General features: G+C 40.7%; 1 protein-coding gene and 1 long non-coding RNA gene across 4 annotated transcripts in view; one reads left to right on the top strand and one right to left on the bottom strand.

Moving 5' to 3' along the window:
• st6galnac3 (ST6 (alpha-N-acetyl-neuraminyl-2,3-beta-galactosyl-1,3)-N-acetylgalactosaminide alpha-2,6-sialyltransferase 3) overlaps window positions 1-27,919 on the top strand; it is a 148,132-nt gene that overhangs the window by 51,341 nt on the left and 68,872 nt on the right. For 2 of the 3 annotated variants that reach the window (XM_047367961.1, XM_047367959.1), the window contains one exon: window positions 23,442-23,851. In XM_047367961.1, coding sequence (XP_047223917.1) covers window positions 23,442-23,851 — 410 coding nt within the window. Of the gene's footprint in view, window positions 1-23,441; window positions 23,852-25,683; window positions 25,797-27,919 lie in introns of all 3 variants that reach the window. The other variant, XR_007038661.1, reaches the window with a different exon arrangement.
• LOC124869813 lies at window positions 6,822-10,548 on the bottom strand. Its single transcript, XR_007038662.1, has 3 exons — window positions 10,510-10,548; window positions 7,056-10,314; window positions 6,822-6,943 (listed from the first exon to the last, which is right to left on the bottom strand). It is a non-coding gene; the product is annotated as an uncharacterized LOC124869813 (long non-coding RNA).

The raw sequence follows: 27,919 nt of genomic DNA, 5'->3' as shown, positions 1-27,919 counted from the left end.
ATCACTGACTGTGGGTACTTGACACTGGACTTCTGGCATTTTGGCATTTCCTTCTCCCCAGTCTTCCTCCAGACTCTGGCACCTTGATTTCCGAATGACATGCAGAATTTGCTTTCATCCGAAAAAAGTACTTTGGACCACTGAGCAACAGTCCAGTGCTGCTTCTCTGTAGCCCAGGTCAGGCGCTTCTGCCGCTGTTTCTGGTTCAAAAGTGGCTTGACCTGGGGAATGCGGCACCTGTAGCCCATTTCCTGCACACACCTGTGCACGGTGGCTCTGGATGTTTCTACTCCAGACTCAGTCCACTGCTTCCGCAGGTCCCCCAAGGTCTGGAATCGGCCCTTCTCCACAATCTTCCTCAGGGTCCGGTCACCTCTTCTCGTTGTGCAGCGTTTTCTGCCACACTTTTTCCTTCCCACAGACTTCCCACTGAGGTGCCTTGATACAGCACTCTGGGAACAGCCTATTCGTTCAGAAATTTCTTTCTGTGTCTTACCCTCTTGCTTGAGGGTGTCAATAGTGGCCTTCTGGACAGCAGTCAGGTCGGCAGTCTTACCCATGATTGGGGTTTTGAGTGATGAACCAGGCTGGGAGTTTTAAAGGCCTCAGGAATCTTTTGCCGGTGTTTAGAGTTAACTCGTTGATTCAGATGATTAGGTTCATAGCTCGTTTAGAGACCCTTTTAATGATAATTATGTGAGATAGGAATTTTGGGTTTTCATGAGCTGTATGCCAAAATCATCCGTATTAAGACAATAAAAGACCTGAAATATTTCAGTTAGTGTGCAATGAATCTAAAATATATGAATGTTAAATTTTCATCATGACATTATGGAAAATAATGAACTTTATCACAATATGCTAATATTTTGAGAAGGACCTGTAATTGCAGCCTTCATGATTCTTAGTATAACAGATGTTCCCTAAATGTGTGATGTAGAATTGCACTCCAATTAAAGATGGTGGTAAGCTGGTGGTGGCTGCATCATGCTGTGGGGGTGCTTTATGCTAGTGGAATTAAACATGAATTTTATTTGAAAGCTTTTTACATGTATCTTGACTGGTGCTGCCAAGAGATACTGAGGGAGATTTAATAACAATGTTTTCCTAATGTTGTGTGTTGGTGTTTCAGCTAAAGTTATAAATATATTGTGGGAAACCAACATGGTGGAAAAGATGACATCGTCATGTTTTTTAAAGATCAAGGCAAAATGAGCATGAATCAAGGCTGAATGATGTTTCAGAGCAGGATTACTGAAGCTTTAGATTTTATGCCTCAGATATTAACGTAATGTTTTGTTGGTTTTCTTTTATTTTACTGTTTTTTACAATGAGGCAAAAACATATCCTGCTTTTATAGAAAACCGTTTTGCATTTCTTTAAACTCTTGTTGAGTGCCACAACTTGCATCATAACAGAATAACCTTTACTTTCATATTCTGCAGGCATCCGTCGAAAATAACCTACCATTGCATCTCGACTCCAGAGTAAGAGATAATGAAATGCAAACACAACAGCTCCTTAAGGATTTCTTTAATTCACTGTATCCGTATCTCTGCAACCGATCCAAAAATCTCTCGTTTGATGTCTTTTGTGTGCTGTATGTCTTTGTAAACCCAAACAGCCTTGACAGTGATGCTGTTCTCCTGCATTCAAGCAGCTTGTGATTATCTTTCCAGCACGATTTATGGAAAATGAAATATCAAAGCCTTTTCAGCATGTTAGTTGTTAAATAGCCATACAGTTAAATAAAAGATGCATGAAGCAGAAGGTGAAGGAGAATGAAGATAAATACAATGAAGCTCCTAGTTTGGAGGCTAGTTTTAGAGTTGCAGAAGATGCTTCGCCCTTCATGAGAAGTGGATGGCTTGCATTCGGAAAAAGGTTGATATTGGCAGATTAATGCGCAGTGTCTTTCTCTGCCTCTGGAGACTTTCATCCACAAAACACGGGCCCAGAGGCAATCATGCATTACACCAATCTCTACGTCTGCGCCTCCTCCAGCCTTCAGACGAGCCTGCTTAAATCACCAGGCTCTCCCTGTGGAGATTCAGGGAAGTCATTGGAAAAGGCAGGCGGCTTCTGCAGAATTACGCCTCTTTTTGTCTTTCTCTCTCTACTCCAGCGGGTTCTTTGCTGTACAATAGAATGGGCCGTGATTGGCTTGAATGTCTGTTTAGATTGGTCTGCTGCAGTAGCTTTTGAGCAACATAACAGCCTCGAATGGTAGGGATCTTTCTGTGTGAAGGTAGATGGTCTTACTTGATCTACAGCTTGGTGTCATTTCACAAGCATGTATTATGCATAACCTAGCTGCGGTGGAAGCTGCCTTAGCTCCCAGGCTTATTTTCCTCATTTGATTGAGTCTGTCTGCAGGTGTGATTTATTGTTCCTGTTCTGCTTTCTCAGAGAAATACAAAACATTTGTCTTGCAGCAATTTGCATTCATGGCCCATAGTCTGTCACACACCGAGCCGAAACATTTGCATCCTGATTTTTGTCCTCTTGCTTTTATAAATGACAGAAATGTTACAAAATAAAACATCTTCTGCATGTTTCTTTGTTAAAATAAAACTTCAGGTTTTCATTTAGTTGTTTTTCCTAACATCTCTAATGTTCTTATTTTAAACAAGTGTGACTCATCTGGGTTGTCCAATCCAAACTTGTTCTCTTAATTAGAAAAGTAATTATGTATTAATTAATTAGTGGAGACTTGACATGTTTTCTCTGTGAGTTGAATTAAAATCAGGCCTTCTGCATATGTAAAGACCTTTGAGATTAGAATGAAAGGACAAGCAAGGACTTCTGTCTTGTTATCTTCTGCCCAAATTACTTCATTGTTAAACCTCACTTTAACCAAGTGTCTGCTCTGAAATATCAGTGTTCTTTCAATATAAAGTTGTTGGTTTTTGCAGAGCAGATTTTAAATCAGAAGTTGTGATGAAAATTACAATTTAATTGCTTTTTAAGCATTTCTTGCTCAATTTTCTCTTGTCTGTCTTTGACAAAACAATGAAAAACAAATCGTCTGATCTCCAAAATCGGTTGAATTTTACTTAGATCGGCTTGCATCAGGGAGCAGCCAGTTAGACTCTACTGTCTGCTCGCCAGCAATTATCAGGTCTGTACGCCATGGCGTCAGAGTAACCAAACTATGTGCCCCTATTTTAGCCCTTTTTTTCTGATTTGTCTAAATAAAATCCAGGGCAATAAATTGCCTTCAGAAGTTACCTAATTAGTCAATTGAGTTATCCTGTGTTTTAATCTCAATATAAGCCATTCTGTGAAGGTCTCAGAGGTTTTCTAGAGCACAGTAGTGAACAAACAGCATCACGAAGACCAAGGAACACAGCAGACAAGTCAGGGAGAAAGTTGTGGAGAGGTTTAAATCAGGGTTAGATTGTAAAACAGTATCCCAAGCTTTGAACATCTCACATAAATCAGTTCAGTCCATCATCTTAGAATGGAAGGACAGTTCTCCTAAACTGTAAGGCCATTAAAGTATGAGAAGCAGCCAAGAGCCCCTTGTTAACTCTGGAGGTGCTGCAGAGATTCTTCAGATGGAAGAATCTGCCGACTCAACAATCATTAGTTGTGCAACGAACAGATCTGGCCTTTAAAGAGAAGTGGCAAGTGGCTGTTGAAGGAAAGTCATCAGAAGTTCTGTTGATAGTTTGGTCCAAGCAAGGTTATTATCGTTAACAAAAACTAACGAAATAACGAAAACTAGAAGTAAAAAAACATTTTCGTTAAGTGAAATAAAACTAAAAATAAGACTTTGCAAAAAAACAAAAACTAACTGAAACTGTAATGAGTGTTCTCAAAACTGACTAAAATTAACTGAATTTATAGAGATAATGTGCTTAATTTTCGTTAGTGTGTCTCATGCATAAGTATGAAGTCTAGTCTCGGGTTGACATCAGTCAAGTCATCTAAGCGGTCCGTCCACACCTAGCGTCATGTCAGCAAAACTTGGCACCAGAGTCCAAATTGGGATTACTTTGAATATGACTGCGTTTTAGATAAAACCAAGTGTCTTGTAGTGTAGGTTGACCAGACGTAACTCGATTTAGATGACCTGTCCCCCACTATAGCTGTCCCCTGCTAAAACTGTCCCCGGAAATGTCCCCGATTTTAGCGTTTTGTGAATGAGAAATGTTTGTGTAGACTTACTACGGTAGCCGGGGGTAGAAAGCCCGAGCGAGCATGTTGCGCGCACCAACTGCTGTTACAGTAGCTGGTCGCGCTGCTGTTAACGTTACAGAGTAGAAGATGAGCTGAGCGCGCCGCCTTGGACTGGGCTGATCCTGGTCGTGATGAAAGTTTGTTTCGCGGCAGGAAACGTTACTAGTGTTGGCAACATTCAAAAAAATGGTAAAAAACAAATGGCTTGGATGTGTTTTGTTTTACTAAAGGTGAAGATGCAAATGCTAATAAACCAGGTTTTTATGAACAAACAGCAAATAGGAAGACAAGAGCACAACTCCCTGATTTGGGAAATTAGAGCTACAGTGTCAACAAGGATTTGTCCAAAGTAAGATAGTTTTGAATTGATTTGTGACCTTTAGTTTATATTTCCTGAGTTAGTTATTAGTTGTTTTGCTAATTTATTATAGTGATTTGTGAACTCAGGCTGAAGTGTGTTTTTTACTCAGTTATATATAGGAGTCAGTAACAGGGAAAGTGAATGAGACAAGAACTGCATGAACTGAGAATGATGAGAAGGGAGAAAGAATCACCTGGTTAAGTGTGCATTTCTTCTGTTGTATGAGCCTGTAGCTCCAAGTAAAAATAGTTGTTTTTTTCTTTTTGCCAAATATGGCAATTTTGGTATTTTATCAAGAGAGGTAAATAGTTAAATAATTAAAGAAAAGTTCATATTGAAAGGATTATATTAGTTTCCTATAAATATCCAACTACTAAACGGCATCTGAATCAAAAATACTATTTTATTTGTTAAATTGTAATTTTTCAATATGTTATAAGCTCTAATGTTTTTGGAGAGGATTGTGATTATATTATGTCTCTTTTAGAATAGTGAACGTCTGATAGAAGAGGACAGAGGAAGAAAATAGAAAGAAGAGTAAATCTAAGAGCAGCGAAAGAGCAGATGAGTGTTAGAAAAACGAGGAGAGTAAAGAGGACAGACGTTACTACTGCTATTTTTTGTTTTATTACTCTTAGGAAATGCTAACACAGTGTGGATAGACTTTCCTGCTATTACATTTGATTTTTATAGTTTAATTATGAGTAAATATTTTAAAATAAATGAAACTGTAAGTGTACCAATGTTTTCATTATGTCTTGATAACATTTATTTCTTTTAATCTCTGAGCTGGAAATCCCCGGATTTGATTTAAGAAAAAAGATTAAAACTATAACTGAAACTAATAAAAACTAAACATTTTCAAAAAATAAACTATCAAGCAAATGCTAAAAACGAATTAAAACTAAAATAGAATTGAAAATGTGAATTCAAAACTAAATAAAAATAAAAACTAATGAAAATTGAAAAACTATTAAAACCCTGGCTCCAAGCCATGTTAGGGACACAGCAAACAGGTGGAACAAAGGTGCTTTGGTCAGATGACAAAATATCAAAACTAACACTCCAAAGTGTACCACGGTGGTGGTAGCATCATGCTTAGGGATTGCTTTTCTTCAGCAGGAACATGGTGGCTGGTCAGAGTTTGTGCTTAATGGTGCACTTCACAATAATGCACTACTTTGTGTCTTTGTATCAGTTAAAATCCTATCAAGACACATTCAGGTCTGCGGTTGTCATGGGACAAAAAGTTCCCAATACTGTTGCCAGGCTCTCTAAAATGTGTTTATATTGCTAAGTCACATCTCCTCATGAAAAATACAATTCCTAATGAAGTGAAAAATAAAGTATCCTCCTTTGTTAGATTTAGACAAACTTGACTTTACCTCACCTGCATTTTGTTAAAACGGTCAAAATAAAAATATGTTTACAGCAAAACTTGCTCAGTAACTTCATGAGGAACAACAGCATTAAAGTTATTGCTGTTGTTCCTCATCAAGGTCCACAAAGCTGCTCTTAGCAACAAAAACATCTGTCAGAGTCTTTTTACATGGCTTTAAAGTTGTGTTTATGGAAATATTTCTTGGTCACAGCTGTCTACTTGCAGAGCAAAGTGTTTCATATAAGCTATAATTTGGATTTTTGGGAGGTTTTTTTAGAAGTTTTAATTGTTTTTTGCCCAAATTGTTTTAGGAATTCTGTAAGAAATTATATTGTTCAAACCCACACATTCCTTTTATTTTAATACACTTTATTTGGAAGATTTGTTTGGGCAGAGAGAAATAAACACAAAAAATTATCTTTTTACGCCTGGAGAATTAGATCTCCACACAGGCAGCTCAAAGATTTTTTTTTTGAAAGAAGCAATTTGAATTCCCAGAGAGACACTGCACTGATTTGCAGCTTGCTAATGCAATCATTATTGCTTATTAATTAATTGAGTTTAAAGCGACTTAATGAACGTCAAGCTTAAGTTCACGGCCCAGCGCTCTAATTTAACGATGGTCGTATCTGCAGCTTTTCTTTTTAAATAACCCACTTTATATTTAACACACTCATGCATTCATATCAGAGGCTTTGCTGAGCAGATTTAGTTTTTGTCAGAGTGCTAGGATTAGTGGGATTATGAAAGTGCACTTAATTTGTGATTACTGTGCACTACATTACATTTTATTGATTCACTAAGATTTGTTTGTAACTAGATTCCAGGATTTTTACTCATTAGATCAGCTTTTATACATTTATTTACAACTAAAACCAGATATTTGTCATTATGCTCGAGATAGTTCTGACCCACAAGCGGATGAGACACTCAGAAGAAGAAATAGGATTATGAAGAAGATTTATTTTCTTAAACAAGGGTAAATGGGAAATGTGCAGGAACTGGTAAATCGCCAACTGTACAAAGAAAGAGAAAAAGCAGGTAAATCGAAATGCTATAGTAAACATGAAATAAATAAATCAAAACACTACACTGAACGCGATTAACGAGTTATGAGATGAGGCTTACTATGTTGGAGTAATCTAACCACCTAGAGGGTTGAGGGATGCAGAGTCTGAGTGTACGGCACAGAAGTTTCTCTGGTAAGGCTTGAGAGATCTGTGAGGGATGATGAGGAGTTCAGAATGGAGGCACTTGCGTTGGAGGGTGAACAAGTTACGCTTATGCCAAGGTTCAGATGACGGTGAAAACAAGAAGCTGCCAGCTGGTTGTTGTCCAGACGAAGTAAACAGGAATCTTGGATCTTAATCGACAAAAATAGGAGAAGCACTAGAGAACACAGGTTTTATCTGAGAAACATGAAACGTGGGATAAATGCGAAGATTTGCAGGAAGACGAAGGCGATCCGCAGAGGGGCTGATAACAGTCTCTATTTCATAAGGTCCAATAAAATGTGGCGAAAGCTTCCGGGACATGGACTTGAGAGGCACGTCTCGTGCTGACAACTAGACCTTTTGTCCAAGGCGATACTCTGGAGCTGGTCGACGTCTTTGGTCAGCGAAACGCTTATTTTGTTCTGCGGTTTGATGGAGGGCATGGATGGTGGAGTTTCAGATGGACCTGCAGCGGTGGACATGTTGATAGATAGTGGAAACAGTTTTCTTTTTCATCTGCTGTAAACAGAGGCGGCTGATAACCAATCGATGATTCGAAGGGGGAGCGTCCTGTAGCTGAAGAAACATGCGAGTTTAAAGCATATTCAACCCATGGTAAATATGAACACCAATCAGTGGGATTAGTGGACGTGAGACAGCTGCTGGTTCATCCTTTCAGTCTGACCGTTAGATTGATGATGATACCCTGACGTCAGAGAGACTTTGGCTCCTAAAGTTAAACAGAACTGTTTCCAAACTTGAGAAATGAATTTTGGTCCACGGTCAGACAGAATGCCCTGAGGAATACCATGCAGACGAAAAACATGCTTAGTGAGGAGCCTGGCCGTCTGAATTGCCGACGGGAGCTTTCTAAGAGGAATGAGATGGCATGCTTTAGAAAAGCGATCTACAATTGTGAGTATAGTCGTCATACCTTGCGAGAGGGGAAGGCCAGTCACAAAATCTAAGGCAATGTGGGACCATGGCCGATTGGGAATGCTGAGAGCTTGGAGAAGGCCCGAGGGTGGTTGGTTTCTTGTCTTGTTCCTGGCACAGGTAGTGCAGGCTTAAACGAGCTCCCTCACATCTTTATGTAGGGAGGGCCACCAGAATCTTCTCAGAACTAGCGCTAATTCTGCTTACTCCAGGATGTGCTGAAAACCTTGCTGTATGAAGCCAATGGATGAGTCTAGAGCGAACACTAGAAAGAACATAGGTACGGTTTGGTGGTCCTGTGCCGGGATCGGGTTGTTGAGCCCTGGCTATAATGCCCTCCACCTCCCACCTGAGTGCCCCTACAGTCCAACTGGGAGGCAGGATTAGAGCTGATTCCTTCTCTGAATCACCTTCTTTCGTGTTCTTTGGGCCAGGTCTGAAATAGATGCAGATCATAGAGATCATAACGAGTAAAGAACAAGGACCAACGGGACTGACGTGGATTTAGTCTCTTGGCTGACTGAAGGTAGGCCAGGTTCTTATGATCTGTCCAAACCTGAATGGGATGCTTGGCACCCTCAAGCCAGTGACACCAGTCATCTAAGGCTAGTTTAATTGCCAATAGTTCTCTGTCACCCACATCATAATTTCTTTCGGTGTTACTTAGTCTGCAGGATAAAAAAGGCACAAGGATGTAGCCTTTCATCTTCTGAATTCTGTGACAGCACTGCCACGACCCCAATGTCTGAAGCATCAACCTCCAAAATAAATGGTTTAGAAGAATCTGGGTGAACTAAGATGGGAGCTTAAGAAAACTTCTTTAAGGCCCGGAAAGCTCTGTCAGCCTCTGGCGTCCAGGAGAATGTAATCTTAGAGGAGGTTAAAGCGGTAAGTGGGGCTGCTGTCAAACTGTAATCCTTGATGAAGCGCCAATAAAAGTTTGCAAACCCTAGGAATTGCTGCAAAGCCTTGCGGGAGTCTGGTACAGGCCATTCCAATACCGCCTTTATTTTTTGTGGGTCCGAGTGTACCTGTCCACCCTCTAAGATGTAGCCCAAAAACGTAACTGAGGATTGGTGGAACTCACACTTCTCGGTCTTCACAAATAGGCGGTTCTCTAGAAGGCGCTGAAGAACTTGGCGGACATGCCGGCTATGCTCCTCAGTGTCTTTAGAATAGATTAAAATGTCATCCAAGTACACAAACACAAAAATGTGTAGGAAGTCTCTGAGCATATCATTTACAAGGGCCTGGAATATAGCCGGGGCATTGCACACAGCAAAAGGCAGGACCAAGTACTCAAAATGACCAAGTGGCGTCTTGAAGGCCGTCTTCCACTCGTCCCCCTGGCGGATTCTAACAAGCGGGTATGCATTTCCTGAGTCTAACTTAGAGAAAACTGTTGCACCATGAACTGGTTCAAAGGCTAAAGTGATAAGTGAAAGAGGGTACTTGTTCCTAACGGTAATCTGGTTTAAACCCCTATAGTCGATGCAAGGATGTAAAGAGCCATCCTTTTTCCCCACAAAGGAAAACCCCACCCCAAGAGGTGAAGAAAAGGGCCGAATGATACCTGCTGAAAGAGACTCATTAATATAGTCTTCCATAGACTTTTGTTCAAGTCGGGAGATATTATAAAGTCTGCTTGTAGGTAAATGGGAACCAGGAAGTAGATCAATAGAGCAGTCATAGGGTCTGTGAGGAGGTAAAGAGAGGGCCTTGGCTTTACTAAAAACTTGTCGTAGGTCATGGTATTCAGAGGGAACGTGAGACAAGTCTATTGTCTCATCCTCCTCACCATTAGACTCGGGGAAACAGCTGACTGGAGACAAGTGGAATGACAACTAAGAGATGATTCAATGCTACGCTCGGACCAATTCTTGCACAAACTCATCAAAAGTGCAACCAAAACTATTACAATTAGAGAACCGGGCCTCTGCCCACTGCAAAGTCCTGTCTGTTAATAATCCGATGATGTACGAAATCTTAACGTCATCGTGTGGAAAAGAATGTGGAGAACGGTTAAACACAAGAGTACACTGAAGCAAAAAACCTCGACTATTACCCACCTCTCCGGAAAACTTTTCGGGGTTAGGGGAAATGACATCATGAGAGTAAGGAAGCTGCTGAGAGACCGGTGATGCTGTAGCGCCATCTACACCTGAGGTGGACTTGGTGCTTAGGCAGTGTTGTAGCATGGAAGCTATCTGTTCTACCTGTTGGTTAGCTTGTAATTGCTGCTCTGCAAGAGAACAGAGATGAACCGTGAGAATGGATTTGAATAGCATGGTCTGAAAGAGTTCTTCTGAGTGTTTCTGCAGGGTCTTGTTGGCCAGAGTGTTCTGTCAATATGCTCGAGATAGTTCTGACCCACATGCAGATGAAACACTCAGAGGAAGAAACAGGATTATGAAGAAGATTTATTTTCTTACACAAGGGTAAATAGGAAATGTGCAGGAACTGGTAAATTGCCAACTGTACAAGAAAGAGAAAAATCAGGTAAATTGAAATGCTATAGTAAACATGAAATAAATAAATCAAAACACTACACTGAATGTGAGTTATGAGGTGAGGCTTACTATGTTGGAATAATCTAACCGGCGGGGGGGGGGGGGGGTTGAGGGATGCAGAGTCTGAGTGTACGGCACAGAAGTTTCTCTGGTAAGGCTTGAGAGATCTGTGAGGGATGATGAGGAGTTCAGAATGGAGGTACTTGTGTTGGAGGGTGAACAAGTTACGCTTATGCCAAAGTTCAGATGATGGTGAAAACAGGAAGCTGCCAGCTGGTTGTTGTCCAGACGAAGTAAACAGGAACCTTGGATCTTAACCGACAAAAATAGGAGACCTTTCTCCAGAAGTCGAAAATCCAAAACAGCAAACAATGCTGAGAGCGAAGGCGGGTATCAACAAGGGTTATACGAAGACTCAGGTAAAACAATCTGCAAAGGAGCACAAACGAAGACTACTAAGAGCATAGCACAAAGCAAAGATTAGTTGTGGCTTGAGCTTGTACCACTGAAGGCAAACACTCTGGCGCTGAAGTGCTGGCAGCCTCCAGCTTAAATACACCTCCAAGCAATCAGCCAATTAGTCGCACCTGTCACCCAGCACACCTGAGAAATCCAGCACCATCTGAGAAGTGAACAAAGTAAACAAAATAAAAAACACACACACAAAAGCTCCAGATCCTGACAATATTTACATACACTGCATTAAAAAACAGCTTTTTCTGCTAACTGACATTAAAGCAAACTAAACCCTTTTTTTTTGTTTTGGGTCAGTTGGGATTACCAAAATTATTATTTGTTTCATTTCTTCAAAGATAAAGGTTTACATGCACTAAAAGGCTTTTCCAGTTCGTAACAAGGGTTAACTGGTTCTGAAAAAGAACAAGTTTGCTTTTCCACCACCCTTGAGCCAATTCAGAACCTCATAATTATGTCATTATCTCATGCAGTTAGTTTTTGATCCTCCACTGGTTTTATTCAGTTTTTATATGAGGGATCGTAATGCATGGAGACAATTTACACACCCAAACAATATTATTTATCTCAGCATCTGTCATGATGGGGTTTAGGGTCGGACCAAAGTGCAGACAAGAGCTTGGGAGACGCATATGAATTTATCCTCGTTTTATTTAGAGGTTGCTAGGTGAGAGCAAAAACGTAGCAAAACACACTGCAGGTACAAAGCAAGAGTACAGACCAAACTTACATGAACTCGTTACTCAAGGCAAAAACATAGCATAGTTTCCAAACGAAACATAGACAAAGGGAACGGGGTAGTGACAAACACACAAGGAACCAGCCAAGAACAAAGACACCAAACCAACTAATATACTGTGGGATACCAAAGGCAGGTAATCAAAGGAATAGGGAACAAGTGTGACAAGGAGGCAGAGAGGCTGAAGGAACAGGTGAAACTAATGCATAGACTAAACATGGGCGAAGGGACTAATTAACAAAAGAAAGACACAGACCTAAGCCAAACTAGAGACCAAGATAAAATAACCAAAGAAGCATAAGAAATCTAAAATAACCAAGAACTAAAAGAAAATAGAAAACAATAAACATGAATCCAAAACCACAAACAAAAACATCTAGCAAAACAAAAACACAGAACCACAAACAAAGTCCAAAATGTCACACCATGACAGCATCCCTACAAATGGCGGCAAGTCTATAAGGCATTTTACCCTTACTGGCGTTTGCTAGTCACTGGTCTGCATTGTCAGGCAGATGGAAATAAAATTCTGTTGATTATTAGTGCTGGAGCTGTTTATTTTATTTTAATAGAACATGCAAGCTTTAATCTTCAAAGCATACTTTAATAAATATGCATTGCGTACATGAGTTATCTTTTAAAGGTTGATTTCAAGCTGTGTTTTCAGATTTAAGGGACATCTCTGACAAAAACCTGACACTGGACGGTAACACTTTTTGCTGCTACCTTATGGGAAGAAACTTGTGCCATCAGAAACTGAATTTGAATTGCTCTGACTGAATTTGTCAGACAAAGATGCTTCTTTCCTCTGTTCCAGCAGCACATTGCTCCTGGCTTAGCCCAGAGTTTCAGGGCTAAAGTTTGCTGCAATAGAAACCCAAAGAACTACGGTTGTAATGGTACATGTATTCACACTAAGGTGACCATATTTCTGAAATTAAATCCAGGGACATTTCCAGCTCGAAAAAAAAAAAACAATTAAATGTTTTCAAGATGAAATTAAGAAACTGGGACAGGACATAATATCAAAAAGAGAATTGTGGATTTCCACAAGTCCTAGTTAATTTGTTCAATATGTAGGTACAAACACCATGGTTATGTCCAGCTATAATACTGTCAAACGTGTCCCAGAGATGAACGTGTTTTGGTGGGGAATGTGCATATTAACCCCAAAACAAAAGATCTTGATGATGGTGGCTGAAACTGGTAAGAGAGCATCACTATCCGCAGTGAAACATGTCCAGTACCGACATGGGCCGAAAGGCCATTACTCTAAAATTAACATAAAAAGCCAGATTACAATTTGCAAATATCCTCAGGGACAAAGTCCTTGTTTCTTTAGACTTGAAATCTTTGGCTGTAATGACCATTTGGAGGAAAAAGGGGGACGCTTTCAAGCCTGAGAACAGCATCACAACTATGTTGTAAGGGGGTGGCAGCATCATGTTGTGTTGTATTTTACTGCAGGAGGGACTGGTGCATTTCACACAATATAGTCCATCATGAAGATAGTTAAATTTTGAGCACAAAAGGGTCTCCCAGATGGACATTGACCCTAGGCATGGCAACAAATTAATTACAAATTGGCTTAAGGACAACGAAGAGAATGTCTTGGAGTGGCCATTATTACACAGCCCTGATCTCCGTTCATGGTGAGCAAGATGGCCAGCAAACCTGATCCAGTTACACCGGTTCTGTGAAGGGATGGGCCAAAATTCATGCAAACTATTATGTCAAGTTAATGGAGGCATTCAGTTTAAATGCGTGCAAGTGTTTAGCCTGCGGTGGAGGGCCAATGCCTTGCTCAGGGGCTTTTCCACAGGCAGGTTTCCATGTGTTATTTGCAGTTAGGTAGCTGGTGTTCTCTACAGGGCTGAGCCAATCTGTGTGTGCTGAAAGGCGTGATGAGTTATGAGCTGGGCAGAGGGCAGCCTGTGATGATTGATAAGCTGCTGACAGCTCAAGGCAGCTCGACGGCTAGAGAGTGACCTGCCCAGGTGCTCAGATTATTTCATAACCCTCTGACTGCACCCACATATGAGAGGGAAAAAACAAAAAGATGGAGTAATTTACAGAAGATCGTTGTCTCATGAGAAAGAAAATCTTCAGTTTTGGTTTCATCTTAAGAAGCTGATCTTGTGTAAGCTCACCAATGAGTCTTGAGCGCAGATAAACCAAGTGGTTATGAGAGAATTTGCTGGATTATCTTGTGTGATTGTGTTTGCTCATAAAACTCTCTAGGCATTTGTTCAAGCAACGATCATAGATGGAGAGAGAGGTTCTCATCCGCTGTTGTAAAACAAAGACAAAAAGGCTATTTGTCTTCATATCAGTGACATTTCAGCAATTCCCCATTAAGCAAATGTTAAATAAAGCATGTCTAACTTTGTCTTGTTTTAATTCTCCTATGTGTGATTAATCTTATGAGAACAAACATCGACACAGTCATCATCCATCCATCCATCCATCCATCCATCCATCCATCCATCCATCCATCCATCCATCCATCCATACATACATACATACATCCATCCATCCATCCATCCATCCATACATACATACATACATACATAAAAAGGACAGAGAATCCTAGAAATGTGAGTCTGGAGAAAATTATATTTTTAAACATAAAAATATTTTGAATCCCTGATTTTAAGTTTCTGATCCATATATAACTTCCTCTCTCTGTTGGTGAAGGGTGACTGAAAGCAATAAAAAAATATTTATGTAGTCTCCTTTCTATGGTAAGAAAAATGAATAAAAAGTTTACGTTATATTAAATCACACTGCTACATATTCAGTTTTTATATGGGTTTGTTCTAAACAGCGGGACATAAGATTAAACAAAATAGGCCTGTAAATCCCTAATTAACATGACCAAATGTAATTTATTTAATAATCTTCCCATGCAATCCTGCCAAAATAGTACTTTCATTATGAATCTGAACACATAAAAACAGTCATCAACTGAGGTAAGGTGTTTTAACAAGCAACACGGAACAGCAGCTGCAGTAATTAAGTAAAATGAAACATAATTTAAGAGGTGTTTGTTATTCTTTTTGACAGTTTGTTTTATACTTCTCTGCTAAATTCAGTTTAACTTTTTTTCTTTCTATAAAGCTAAATGACAAATAGCCATAAGATAAATTACCTACTACTGGATCATTAAATTTAACTTGTTTTACAGAATGTCCTAATTCTAAATAACCAAAAAGTCAACTGGATTAGTGTCCTCTTTGGAGGTTTCTCATCAAAAACAAGCTCAAAATCCAACATGGCTGCTTTCTGCATAGAATGTAATGATAAAGCGATTGCTATTGACACCCCTGGTGGAAAATAGAGATGTGCAAAAGGTTTAAAATGAATGGTTGTTGACCACAAGATGTTGCTCTTTGCTGCTGTTCTGGAGTGAGCATTAAAGATTATTTTTTATCTCTCCTACTACTGTCCTTATCTGTTGTTTGTTTTCAGGTTCTTAAATACTTTTTATCGCTCTGACTGTTTAATGTTTACTTAAGCAGTGGTTATTTGGTAGCGTTCCTGATTTATGAAAAGCAACACAAGCCTTACTTGAATGGCATTTGTTCTTGTCTTTCCCATTTTGAAGAGTAAGGTATAGAAATGTGGCTCTTTGTGACATTGCATTTATATTACAGAGAAAAAGAAATTCATGGTTCACCAATAAAAAGATTCTTGACATACTGATCAACGTGTCAAAGTAAAGCGTCAATTAAATTATTATTGCTTCCCTTTTTTCATCTGTTTGGACCATCTCCACCAAATAAAAAAATAGAAAATAAAAGTACGATTTATTTTTGATGATGAGCACCAAGTCTTTGAGATGTGGAAGTCTGTCTTCGCCATCACCCTAATCTTTAGTTCCCTCCACAGATTCAAGTTGGGACTCTGACTGCACTACTCTTAAACGATTACTTCCAGTCAGAAGAAACATGTTGGTCAAATAAAAATTTATTTAAACCTAAATCTGCCAGGGGTATGGATATTTCTGAGCCGAACTGTAGCTTTGTCCATCCTGCATCAGTGAATGTGTTGCTTCATGTCTGTCATCAACGCTGCGGACCTCCCTCTGACCATTCATAAATCACAATGGGAGACTGGAGTATCCCACACAGCTGTGAGCTTTCAAAAATGTTTGACAGAGTTTTTAAACTGCTTAAGTAACACTTCTGATGCCAAACAGCTGTGTGTGAATTTCTCTTTATTCTCTTCTTCTGCTACTACTTGTGGAATAAAGATTTGGCTGTTTAAAATGAGACCTGCGGTGCCTCAACTGGGCCAAAACCAAAGGTATACAAGTCAAAGTGACATTCATTGCCGCAGAATTTTCCCACAGCTTTACTTGGAAATGATTTCTGAGTGTTGTTTACATTTTTAAATCCTGTGGCTGGCTGTTATCACAAACCATACATCCTGATTGCGTCACTTCCTCAACCTGCAAAGTCGGCTTGCCCTTATCAGAGTTAGCTGATGTCCTGTCACAAAAACACACAAAGACAGAAAAAACGTGCATCTATCCTGCCTTTAAGTTAAAAAACTGATTGAAGTTAATCTAAGATTATTAATTTTATATATTTTATGAGTATTTTTTGAAAATAACTTTTAAGCAGGTATAAACATACCTTTCAAATACATTTCTGTATAATTTTGTTTTATCAGTCTGATGTAATATTTTAATCTTAAATGTCATATTTTCATCAGTAAGCAGAAAATCCTCAGAAATAAAGGCTTGAAAACAGGCCTGTGTGCCGTTAATCTATTTAACGTGTTTCACTTAATGAGCTAAGTTACTGAATAAAATGGACTTTTTAACAATATTGTAATTCATTGAATTTGCCTGTATTAAAACTGTCAATCCACCACTATAAGCACTCATTGATCAGTGTATCTGTGTTAACATTTGCGATTGGGTGGTTTGCATTATCTCTCTCAATTATGTTCTGTATAAATGATGAATGTTCTGTTTTTTTTATTATGACCTGGACCCTTTTACAAGCCTATGATATAATTTACCTCTTGTTAACCTAGTGTGCCTTTCTTTGACTTTGGTGAGGTCAGGATATATACATAAGGTGAACATTCCCAGCAAGTTTTCTGCACTTTCAGCTTTTCAGTGATAGAAAACATGCTCACATTGTTCTAAAGCTGTAAAACCAAGAGATAAGCCTCAGCAGCATTTCACAATGTGATAAATTTAGGTTCTCTTGGGCCTCTGTTCTAATTAACTGCCTTTCCCAAGGCTGTATTTTATGAACTGTTGCACAACCCTGCAGAAGTTGCACAGATAGACACTAAAGGAAGTCATAAAGTGCTTGTTCTTTAATTAGAACTGTAAACTTTAGATTAAGGTATAACCAACTCACGATATGTAACCCCTTCCAGGTGAGTTAACTTTGATTTATTCAGTGACACAGACATCCGCTTAGTCTTGATATTATTTGTGTCTTTTGGTTTTTAGATGTATTTGTCAACTGTCTGAAATAAACTTTAAAAACCTTCACTTGCAGAGGAGCATCTAATTTTTCTGACAAGATTTAATCGTGAAACCTCATTTGAATTTTTCACGCCTCACCAAGCTCTTAATCTTAAATGACTTGGGGCTTTTGGTTGCCTTTGGCTCAAAACCTTTTATTCTGTCCTCACACAGGCGTGCTGGTCCATGCTAGACAGATAGCTGACAAAAAAGACTTGAAGCGTTTGAAAGCGTTCTCATCTTTTATGTAAAACTGGAAAATAAACACAAAAGGATATGCATAAACATTTTCACACCTTACATGCATATCAAGACCTTAAAATAAACACATGAACTAAAGAAGAGTGTGTGAACCTTGCCAACAAAACATGTCGCTAGTTTTGCACATTTCTGTACTTTGGTTCACACAGATACCTACAGCACTTATTAGAAAGCTGTATACTTAGTAGCATTAGCTTCCATATATAGCTGTTAAGGAACTACAAAACACACTTAGTTAAGTTACTGTACATACACATACATAACCTAAATAGCAGATGTAGCAAACTTAATTATTTCTCATTAAAACAACGTTCTGCTATCACAACATTGTTAACTTACGGACAAAGATACTCCAAGGCTTGTAAAAAGGGTTGGCGTCACCGTCTCTCTGCTAAGCTGCGGGCAACCATGTTTGACTGACTGAGCTCTGACAAAAAACGAAACCTAACTCAAATCCGGCCACAAGGGGGTAGTAAATCAACAAAATACAAACAGGCTTTTCTATGAGAAAATTACTTCGTATAACAGTACACTCCCCGCCTGGTATATTAATTAATATACCACTCTTAAACATTTGGTTCATCCTCAGACAAAAGTACTATTACATCAGTAACAGGCCTAAGATATGTTTTAACAGTACCTTGTTTCATGATATTAACCTCAACTTTTCTCACTCGGTTGTCCTCACTAGGAATGGCCTTGACTACAACACCAATGGGCAACTCATTGCGCTTTACTTGATTGTCTTTCAACAAAATAAAATCACCCTGCTTAACATTCCGCTTCTCTCCCTTCCACTTTTGCCTTGTCTGCAGAGTAGCAGATACTCTTGTCTCCATCTTTTCCAAAAGCAATCCGCGAGACCTTGAACTTGCCGCCACTGAGCTTTGTAAAGGTCCCTAAATTCAAAGTCTCCAGGTGGTGTTGGAATAGCCCCAGCCTTCTGCGTTAAAAGCATCGCAGGTGAGAGAACCTCGGGTGTTTCAGGATCATTAGAAACAGGAACTAATGGCCTGGCATTCATTATGGCCATGACCTCTGCCATAAGGGTGACCAAAACCTCATGTGTGAGGTGGGTGGTTGAGGTTCGCAATAGCAAGCCATCAAAGATGCGTCGAACAAGTCTGATCATTCTCTCCCAGACTCCTCCCATGTGAGATGAATGTGGGGCGTTGAATGTCCAGGTGCAGCCTTGGTCCTGCAGATAACCTTTGATCTCCGGGTCTTGAACATCGATTTGCAACTCTCTACAGGCACCAATGAAGTTTGTCCCTTGGTCTGACCGTAAGTGTTTGACAGGTCCTCTGATTGACAGGAAACGTCGTAAGGCATTTATGAAACTTGAAGTTGACATTGCTTCTATGATCTCTATATGCACAGCTCTGGTACTAAGACAGGTGAACATCACAGCCCACCTTTTGCAGTCAATGCTACATGCCCTTGTGCGATGGGCCTTGACATTCCAAGGCCCAAAGACATCCAGGCCAACATGAGTGAAAGGAGGGTCAACTGTTAGTCTGTCAGAAGGCAAGCTGGCCATTTTCTGCACCTCTAGGCGGCCTCTAAGTTTCTTACATGTAACACATTTGTGGAGAGTGCTGGAAATAAGTCTCTTGCCACCAACAATCCATAGTCCTGTTGAGCGCAGGGCGCCTTCAGTGAAATGTCTGCCTTGGTGGGCTACCTGATCGTGGTAATGTCGAACTAAAAGAACCGCAACATGATGAGTGCTTGGAATTATCAAAGGGTGTTTCTCCATATCTGAAAGATCTGCTGCCTGTAAACGTCCTCCAACCCTTAACAACCCACCATCAATAAAGGAGTCAAGTCTCCCAAGAGGACTGCGTGGGGGTATGACTTTTCCTTTTTTAAGGCTATCGATCTCCTCTTTGTAAGTCTCAGTTTGAATACACTGAATTATTGCTGTTTTTGCTTGTGAAATTTCTACTGCATTCACAAGATTACGACTGTGCCAATCCTTGCATGTGCTTGAAGTTTTAGAGAATGACTTGGCAACGTGAATGAGAGATTTGATTGCTCTTACCAAAGACTTCCAGCTTGAAAAACGTGCAAACCTGTGGGAGCCAAGCTCCTTTTCCTCTGTTTTTGTTACTAAGGAAGTCACTTCAGGATGAATTTCCACGTCTGTTGAGGGCTGCACAAGGTTAAATGTCTCTTTGTTCTGTTCTGGATCTCTTTGCTCAGTGTCAGACAGTGTTAGGAAACGAGGCCCGGTGAGCCAGGTGGTCTGTTGCAGTTGAGCTGCTAATACAGCTCTAGTCCCATGATCTGCAGGGTTCTGGTCAATAACGACATAATGCCACTGGTCTGGTTTGGTAGACCTGCGAATCTGAGCGACTCTGTTGGCCACATATACATAGAATCTGCGGGTGGCATTGTGAATGTAGCCTAGAACTATTCGGCTGTCTGTGTAGAAGTTCACTGCATGGAACTCAATGTCACTTTCATCTATAATAACTTCAGCCAATTCCACTGCTAATACAGCTGCACATAATTCTAAGCGTGGGGTAGTGTGGGCAGATGACAGTGCTAGCTTAGATTTGCCTATGATAAACCCAACTTGACATTGGCTATCAGTGTCAATGACTCTAAGGTATGCTGCAACTGCTATTGCTGTTGTTGACGCATCTGAGAAAACGCATAGTTTTCTTTTCTGAGCATGTGATGATGAAGCTAGAACAAATGGTCTGTGGATTTGGAGATGCTCAAGAGCAGTAAGTGACTCAGTCCACCTTAACCACTCTGCCTCTCGGCCTGCTGGTAAAGGTTCGTCCCAATCCTGCTGTCCCACAGTCAACTCCCTGTATAAGGCCTTTCCCTGGATTGTAACTGGAGCAGCAAATCCAAGGGGATCATAGAGGCTGTTGACAACAGAAAGTATTCCTCTGCGGGTGAAAGGCTTGTTGTCTTTTCCAACTTGAAACGTGAAACAGTCATTTTCCAGGTTCCAGCACACCCCGAGGCTTTGTTGTAGAGGTAGAGGGTCCGCGTCCAAATCCAAGTCTTTGAGATCTGCTGCTCTCTCTTCTGGGGGAAATGCGTGCATAACATGACTAACGTTTGAGGCTATTTTGTGAAGACTCTGCCATCATGTTTCTTGCTCTTGTTAAGAGTTCAATAGCTTCAGCTACATTGTCTAGAGGCCAGTCCGTCATCAACATAGAAGTTGCGGAAAACGAACTGTTTTGTGTTAGAGCCATACTCTTCTTTTCCAAGTTCCGCTGCCCGTCTAAGACCATAAATTGCAATAGGACTGTTCCCAAAAACTGGCACTTTCATGCGAAACTCCATGATTTCTTTGATAAGGTCATTATCTTGGAACCACAGAAACCTGAGATAATTTCTGTGGTTTTCTTTGACTCTGAAGCAGTAAAACATCTGCTCCACATCTACAGTAACTGCAACTTGTTTTTGCCTAAAGCGTAATAGAACCCCAAGCAGTGTGTTGTTTAAGTCAGGCCCCCTAAGTAGAATGTCATTTAGGGAAATACCCTTGAATGAGGCACTGGAGTCAAACACAACTCGTATTTTGCCTGGTTTTTGGGGACGGTACACTCCAAAGATCGGTAAGTACCAGCATTCTTCACCTGGTTTGAGCAGGGGTGCCTCTTCTGCCCTTCTGCCTGGTCGTTATCAAAGATTTTCTGCATGAATTCAGTGAATTGTTCCTTCATGTCCTTTCTTTTCTCTAGTGTCCGTAACAGAACAGTGAGACGCTTCAAAGCCTGTTCTCTGTTGTTGGGAAGTAAAGCACGTGGTGTGCGGAACGGTAATGGAGCCACCCAATGGTTGTCATTGTCCATATAAACCTCTCTGTCCATAATTTCAAGAAAGATCTTGTCCTCAATAGACAAGGCTGTTTTGTCATCATCAGGGTTTCTTTGGAATAAATTAAGCCCCAAGTTGTCTGTTGGTTTGAATGGACCTGTTTGTATGACATCGGATGCGTGGTCTATAGTTTGGTCAGTGGGAGTACTGAACTTCTCTTTCACGTGGATTGCACCGGGACAAGGCTTAAGAAAGGAAGTGCGGCCATTGTTTAGCACATTTGTTTTGTAGACATTCACCTTTGTTTGTTTGTGTACCCCTCCAAGGCACACTTCACCTACGATGACCCAGCCCAAATCTAGCCGTTGGGCATATGGCGTGTTATGGGGACCATTGTACTGTTCACGTTCTTTGTGCACACTCAGGACATCTCTTCCCAACAACAGAAGGATGAGCGTTTCTGGCTCAATTGGTGTTATTTCCCCTGCAACAGGAGCTAGATGGGGAAAATGTGGCACAATATCAGGCGATGGAATTTCTGAGCGATCATCCGGCATAGAATTGCGTTCCAAAAGAGGTGGGAGTGCTACATGAGTCTTTCCATCTAGAGATGAAACAAAAAAATTGTGAGCCTTCCTTCCTGTTGCCTCTTTTATTCCTGCACAGGTCCTTAGAGTATACGTGGAGCAGACAGCGCTAATGCCAAACAGATCAAAGAAGGCTGTCTTGACAAGGGATCGATTGCTTTGGTCGTCTAAGACCACATACATTTTTTGGGCTTTGCTAGGACAGGCAACAGGATACACTTTCACTAAGGAGATTTTTGAACATGACCTGAGTCCATGCGATGTGTCACAGATTTCTGTACATTTCGAAGTGACTTCTGGAGTCGGACTATTTTCACGCTCCCCGCCTTGCTCTTGCCGTGTCACTTGCACCTCTGTAGCCCAAGGAGCTGGGCCAGGATGCAAAGCAGTAAGGTGCTTGTCACTATTGCACTCTTTGCAGTTCACAGCAACTTTGCAGTCCCTGGCCAAGTGCTTGGTTGATGCACAACAACGAAAACAGATTGAGTTTTCTCTTAGATAAGCTTTCCTCTCATCTAAGGGCTTGATTCTAAACCCCCGACACTTTGTCAAGGGGTGTGGCTTACTGTGTATTGGGCACCGCTCTGCTGGCTCTTCTAATTTCTTTTCTGATATACTATTTGTGACCCCAGATCCAACTGCCACTTCAGTTTTCCTCACTGACACTGTTTTGTAATTGTTGTTGTGTCTTAACGGTTTCTCTGGCTTTACGTGGGTCATAGTACTGCATGTGGAGAACACGAAACTCGGATCATTACGGGTTTTTGCTTGACCACATATGAAACTTACAAAGTAGCTAAAAGGTGGAAAGGGAACATTATGTACTTCCTTGTAGTTGGAGCCCTGGGTAATCCAGCGTTCTTGTAAGCCAAAGGGAAGCTTTTCCACAATTGGGTTAACCCCACTGGCTGTGTCAAGATAGGCTAAACCTGGTAGTTTTCCACCTGACTTAGCTGATTGGACCTCCGTTAAAATGTCCCCTAGTTCTCTAAGACGCTGATTGTCTTTGTTCGATATTTTTGGAAAAGTCTCTAGTATTAGCAGGAGTGCATTTTCAATAATCTCAGGGGAGCCATATTTATCATCTAGCCTCTGCCACACCATAGCGACAATATGACTGAAAGTATTTCAAAATAATAACAGGAAAGAATGTCAGTCTGTTGATGTGCATAGGTGGTGAAGAACTACCCCAAGAGATCCACAGCCATATCAGTTTCTTTCCGCTCCACAATTATGCACTGATTTGTGATTGTTTATTGCAAAATCTAAGTGAAATAAATTATTTGTGAGGCTCACCTTTAGATGCTTCAGTTTTGAAATATGACCTTTCTTAGAGATCTTGAGAGTTTATTTTTTGTTGAGTGCCAGAACTGTTGAGTTGGGTTTGCTGCAAAACATTTTAAAAAATCCATCAACCTTTCACTTTTAAATCCATATATTAATACTGACTTCATCTCTATAGTTGACCCTGATCTTTAATCTCTAGAAAAACGTGTCTTTTTCTGTTCTTCAGCCCCTGAAGCTGAACTGTGAGCTGTGTAGCATCGTGTCCAGCTCAGGTCAGATGTTGGGCCAGGCTGCCGGCACACAGATTGACCACTCTCCCTGCATCTGGCGCATGAACAACGCTCCCACGCGAGGATTCGAAAACGACGTCGGGCAACGGACCACCCTGAGGGTCGTCTCACACACCAGCGTACCCCTCCTGCTGCAGAAGCCGCACCACTTCTTCGGCCAAGGCAATGACACCGTCTACGTTGTGTGGGGGCCGCTGCGGAACATGAGGAAGGACGGAAAGGGCATCGTTTACAACATGTTGCGACAAGTGTCGCAGAACTACCCCAACGCTCGTATCTACATCACCACAGAGGACAGGATGAACTATTGTGACATGGTGTTCAAGAAGGAGACAGGAAAAGACAGGTGAGCCAAACTACATTACCTGGTTTTTGCACGTCATCACAAAATTTCAAAGCTGAATTTTGGTTGTCTCCTTTGCCATAATCTCTTCTGAGTATTGCTCTTTAGTTCATCTAGTCTCAGATCCTCCCCTCTCATGATTTTTCATCAAAGTCAGATTTGCCTCTAAAGAGGTTCAAAATGGCACATGAGGCCATTTGAGAAGTAGCTTTAGAGAGCAGCCTCAGAGGGAAGGAAATGATCCAAAAACGTTGGTCTGGGAAAACTGGTTAATTAGGTTGCTTAATTTTGGCAGTCTTTCTAAGATGCAGCTTCTCTAACATTCTGAGTTGTTCTGTTTTCAAAACACAGAATTAAAGCTACAAGTCAGTTAATTGACAGTTGACCTCAACATATGCTGTAACACTCCACAATGTAGTTTAAAGTGAATATATCATAATTTTTATAACGTTTTATTTTCACTGGTGTTCAGGCTTTTAGCTCATTATAATTACAATTATGTGAAAAGAATCAGGTGTTCTACAACAGCCTATTTGTTTCTCTAAGATATGTTTTATTCGTGAGGGTTTAACTGCGCTCCAGTACTTCAGATGCCAAAAGGTTTATGCAAGAAAAAACTAAAAAAACATGTTAATGCTACTAATGTGGTGAAAGGAAGGAAAGTCAAAATGGTGAAATACAATCAGACAGCTGCTGCAGTCAAACACTCTCAGTCATTTGGTTCAGACACATAGAAAAAACAAGTCTCAGCTGAAGCCACCGTGTAGGCAAATTCTTAAACAAAACCCAAACAGTCAGACTCTGCAGTTTACAAAGGGAGTTGTGTTTTATTTTACTGTAGCAAAAGTCTCACGTTTGCCAAAGTTGCAGCAATTAAAAACAGCTTTCTTGGGACATTTATAGATGAGGACAACCTTCCTGTTCACAACAAATATTCTCAGCCAATTACAGACCTTGCATCTCTTATCTGCAGACAGGAATCGAGCACGCTACAAGCAGGATGGCAGATGGCAGGAAAATTGGAGATAAGATCCCAGGTTTATGAAAACACCTAAAAAATCAGAAATTACAATGTCCAAATGGGTCAGACTGCAACTTGTATAGTTGTTATCTTGTACTAATATACAGAAAGTTAACTGTTATACCAATATCAATCAAGTGTCAGTGTCACTACTTTTTGGGGCTAAACAAGTAGCAGGGTCGTTTGGAGAGAGTGCACATATAAAACAATAACCTCCAGAAACGAATATCCCCTCTGCTTAGTTTTAGGTTGTTCCTTCACTCAAGTCCAAGATTATGATTGTTTGGTAATCCTGGGGTGAAATGTGTTCAGAACAGAGAGATCTTCACCTGTTTACTTATGAAAAGCTCAGTCAGGTTTCCTGCACAGGAGATCCGTGTTGTAAAAGTAATTGCTTTCCTTTTTCTGCCTCCCCAATAATTGGCCACACAACCAGTTTATCTGTTCTGTTTACAGCTATAGACAGAATTCAAACGATTATAGACATTACATCATCATCCATACATGGAAGTACATTTCATACTTTTAATATTTTTAGGTTGTTTGGCTCTAAAATATATTTGCCCTGTAAAGACCAGCTCATGATGTTCCTCTTTGTCTACTAATTCGCCTGAGAGAATCACAGGGTAATGACTGTGGGAATGTAGCAGCAGGCATGCTATTGTTCAGGACAAACCTCATTTCTTCAACCCGTTGCTGCTCTTTTCCACAGAGCTCTGCACTCCTGCCCCTCCCTCATGTCATCAAGACCTCTCTTAACTTCTTAAGAGGATTAACATGTTTGGTAATAGGCGTTGCATCCATTTCATTTCAGCTCCATTGTGTGGTTCTCATGCAGGACGCCAGCATTGACACTGAATTTCATGTACAACATCCCAGTTCGAGTGCAGCTCAGCTGTGCAGAAGGCCCAGAGAGCACAGCCAGAGGTACTGGATAAGGCATGGATGCTCAGGGAGAGAAATCTCATTATGGGACATAATGCTCCTGAGGAAGATGCAGGGCGTCAATCAATGCTGATTGGTAACACACACCTAACTCAAGGAGCAACAATGAGGCTCTTTGAATGAATATGCAATGAGAAATTTCTCTCCATGGCTGTGCCTGTCTTGTCACAATTTTGGTTGCAAACAATCAGTATCCACAGAAACAGCTTTCAAATTAGATTATATGGAGTGTGGTTTACTGTAAACAGAGAGAGAGAAGGGAATAGCTGCTGTCATTAGATCCAGCTAATTCAAACTGATCCAACCCTGCAGCTCTTTGTTGCTCTCTTAGCCGGAGCTAACTTCAGACATAAGTCCGCAAAAACCTCTCACGCTCTTAAGAGCACATTACTGCAGCAGCTCTTCTGCTTTTACCCTGTAGTTTGTGTGTATTTGTGCATGCAGTCGTTTACTGCCTCCCTACTGGTGCACGGATAATAATCAGCCTGGTGAAAAAAGATGGAACAGTGATCAACACCACTTCTAATTATCCACATTGCCGCCAGCAGCTAGGAAGATGCAGCATCTCTGCTTCTACTTGCATGCTTGATCAAGGCAAACGCTGTGTCAGGACTGACTAATTCTTCAGCAGATCATGTAACCAAGAAGTGTCAGAAAACTCATTTCTACACGGAGCTGAGAAATTAAACTCTAGGAGAACCGAAAAGACGTTATCATGAAATTAGCATTTATACAGGAAAGACAGATTCTATCCAGGTGGAGCAGGTCAACAAGAGGAAGACAGTGTGTTGTGTAGGATGAAGAGGAAATGAAAAAGCTTGTATGTACATGGTCACATGTACATACAAAAACAACTGTGTTAGGAGTCAGCATTCAGAGGAAAATATCAAATAAAAAACAAAAGTATTTTTAATATTGATGCTGATTTTAGGAGAATTAAATGATATTGGTGGTTTGCGTTCCTTCCCTCACCTATGGTCATGAACTCTGGTGTCATGACAGAAAGAACGAGATCCAGGATTCAAGCGGCTGAAATGAGCTTTCTCCATGAGGTGGCCGGGCACTCCCTTAGATAAAGGGCGAGGAGCTCGGCCATCCAGGAGGGGCTCAGAGTGGAGCCGCTGCTCCTCCAGATGGAGAGGAGTCAGCTAAGGTGGCTCGGGCATTTGTTTCAAATGCCCTCTGGATGCCTCCCTCTGAGGTTTTTCAGGCACGTTCCACCTGGAGGAGGCCCAGCGGACGGCCCAGTTCAGAGGCTGTTAGTGGTTCCACCAACACATTTTAAGACAAGGAGTTACATCTTTTGAGCGGTGGGCCCCCAGGTTGTAAAAATCATTGTCTTCATCGCTGCACTGTCTTAATTCTGTTGAGTCCTTTCCAAAATGTTTTTTTATCCTTTCACAAGCTGCAATGGTTTACAGGGATTTTTGCCAATTTCTCCTGAAAAACTGCTGTAACTGGGCCTGGTTTGTTGCTCACAGAAGATACAGTTTCCATATCTTCACCAGTCTCTTTACTGCTTCTGGAGATCCTGGGGAACCTAACACCTACACAGCTAATAAAAACAAGTAGGCCAGCGGGCAAACTCCTACTCGAATAGATGCCAGCCATTTTCACATGACTTTGGTGTGGAGTGCTGTAGATAGTGTCTTCATCTACTCTTTTTATGCATGCTTTTGGAATGATGCTGAAGATCACCTCTGACTAACATATTCTTTGACTGTTTGGTACGAATATGTGCACCGGGACACATTTTATCAAGTTTTGTTATGTCATACAATTTCATAGTCTAGATTTAAATTTTTGTTTTAGGACAATGAAATCATTTGTGCTTGGGTCCCATACAACCAGAATCTGATACCTGCCCATCATGTGAATACTCATGTGTGAAAACACTGAATTGAACTGAACGTGTGTTGCAACAGATCAGTCAGGTTTGCATTTATCTTTTGGTATGGGGAGCTGTGATGATAAATGTGCTCCAGCTTCAGTTGAAACTCATCCAGTTATTGGCATGCTATACTGAGAATCATGTCGGGGATGAAAAGTATCATGTTAAGAGAAAAACTGTGTTGATGACTCAGCTGTCTGAGATGTAACAACTT

This window comes from Girardinichthys multiradiatus, chromosome 6 (genome assembly GCF_021462225.1).
Source record: "Girardinichthys multiradiatus isolate DD_20200921_A chromosome 6, DD_fGirMul_XY1, whole genome shotgun sequence".
Lineage (NCBI taxonomy): Eukaryota > Metazoa > Chordata > Actinopteri > Cyprinodontiformes > Goodeidae > Girardinichthys > Girardinichthys multiradiatus.
This window is presented reverse-complemented; position numbering and strand designations above follow the sequence as displayed.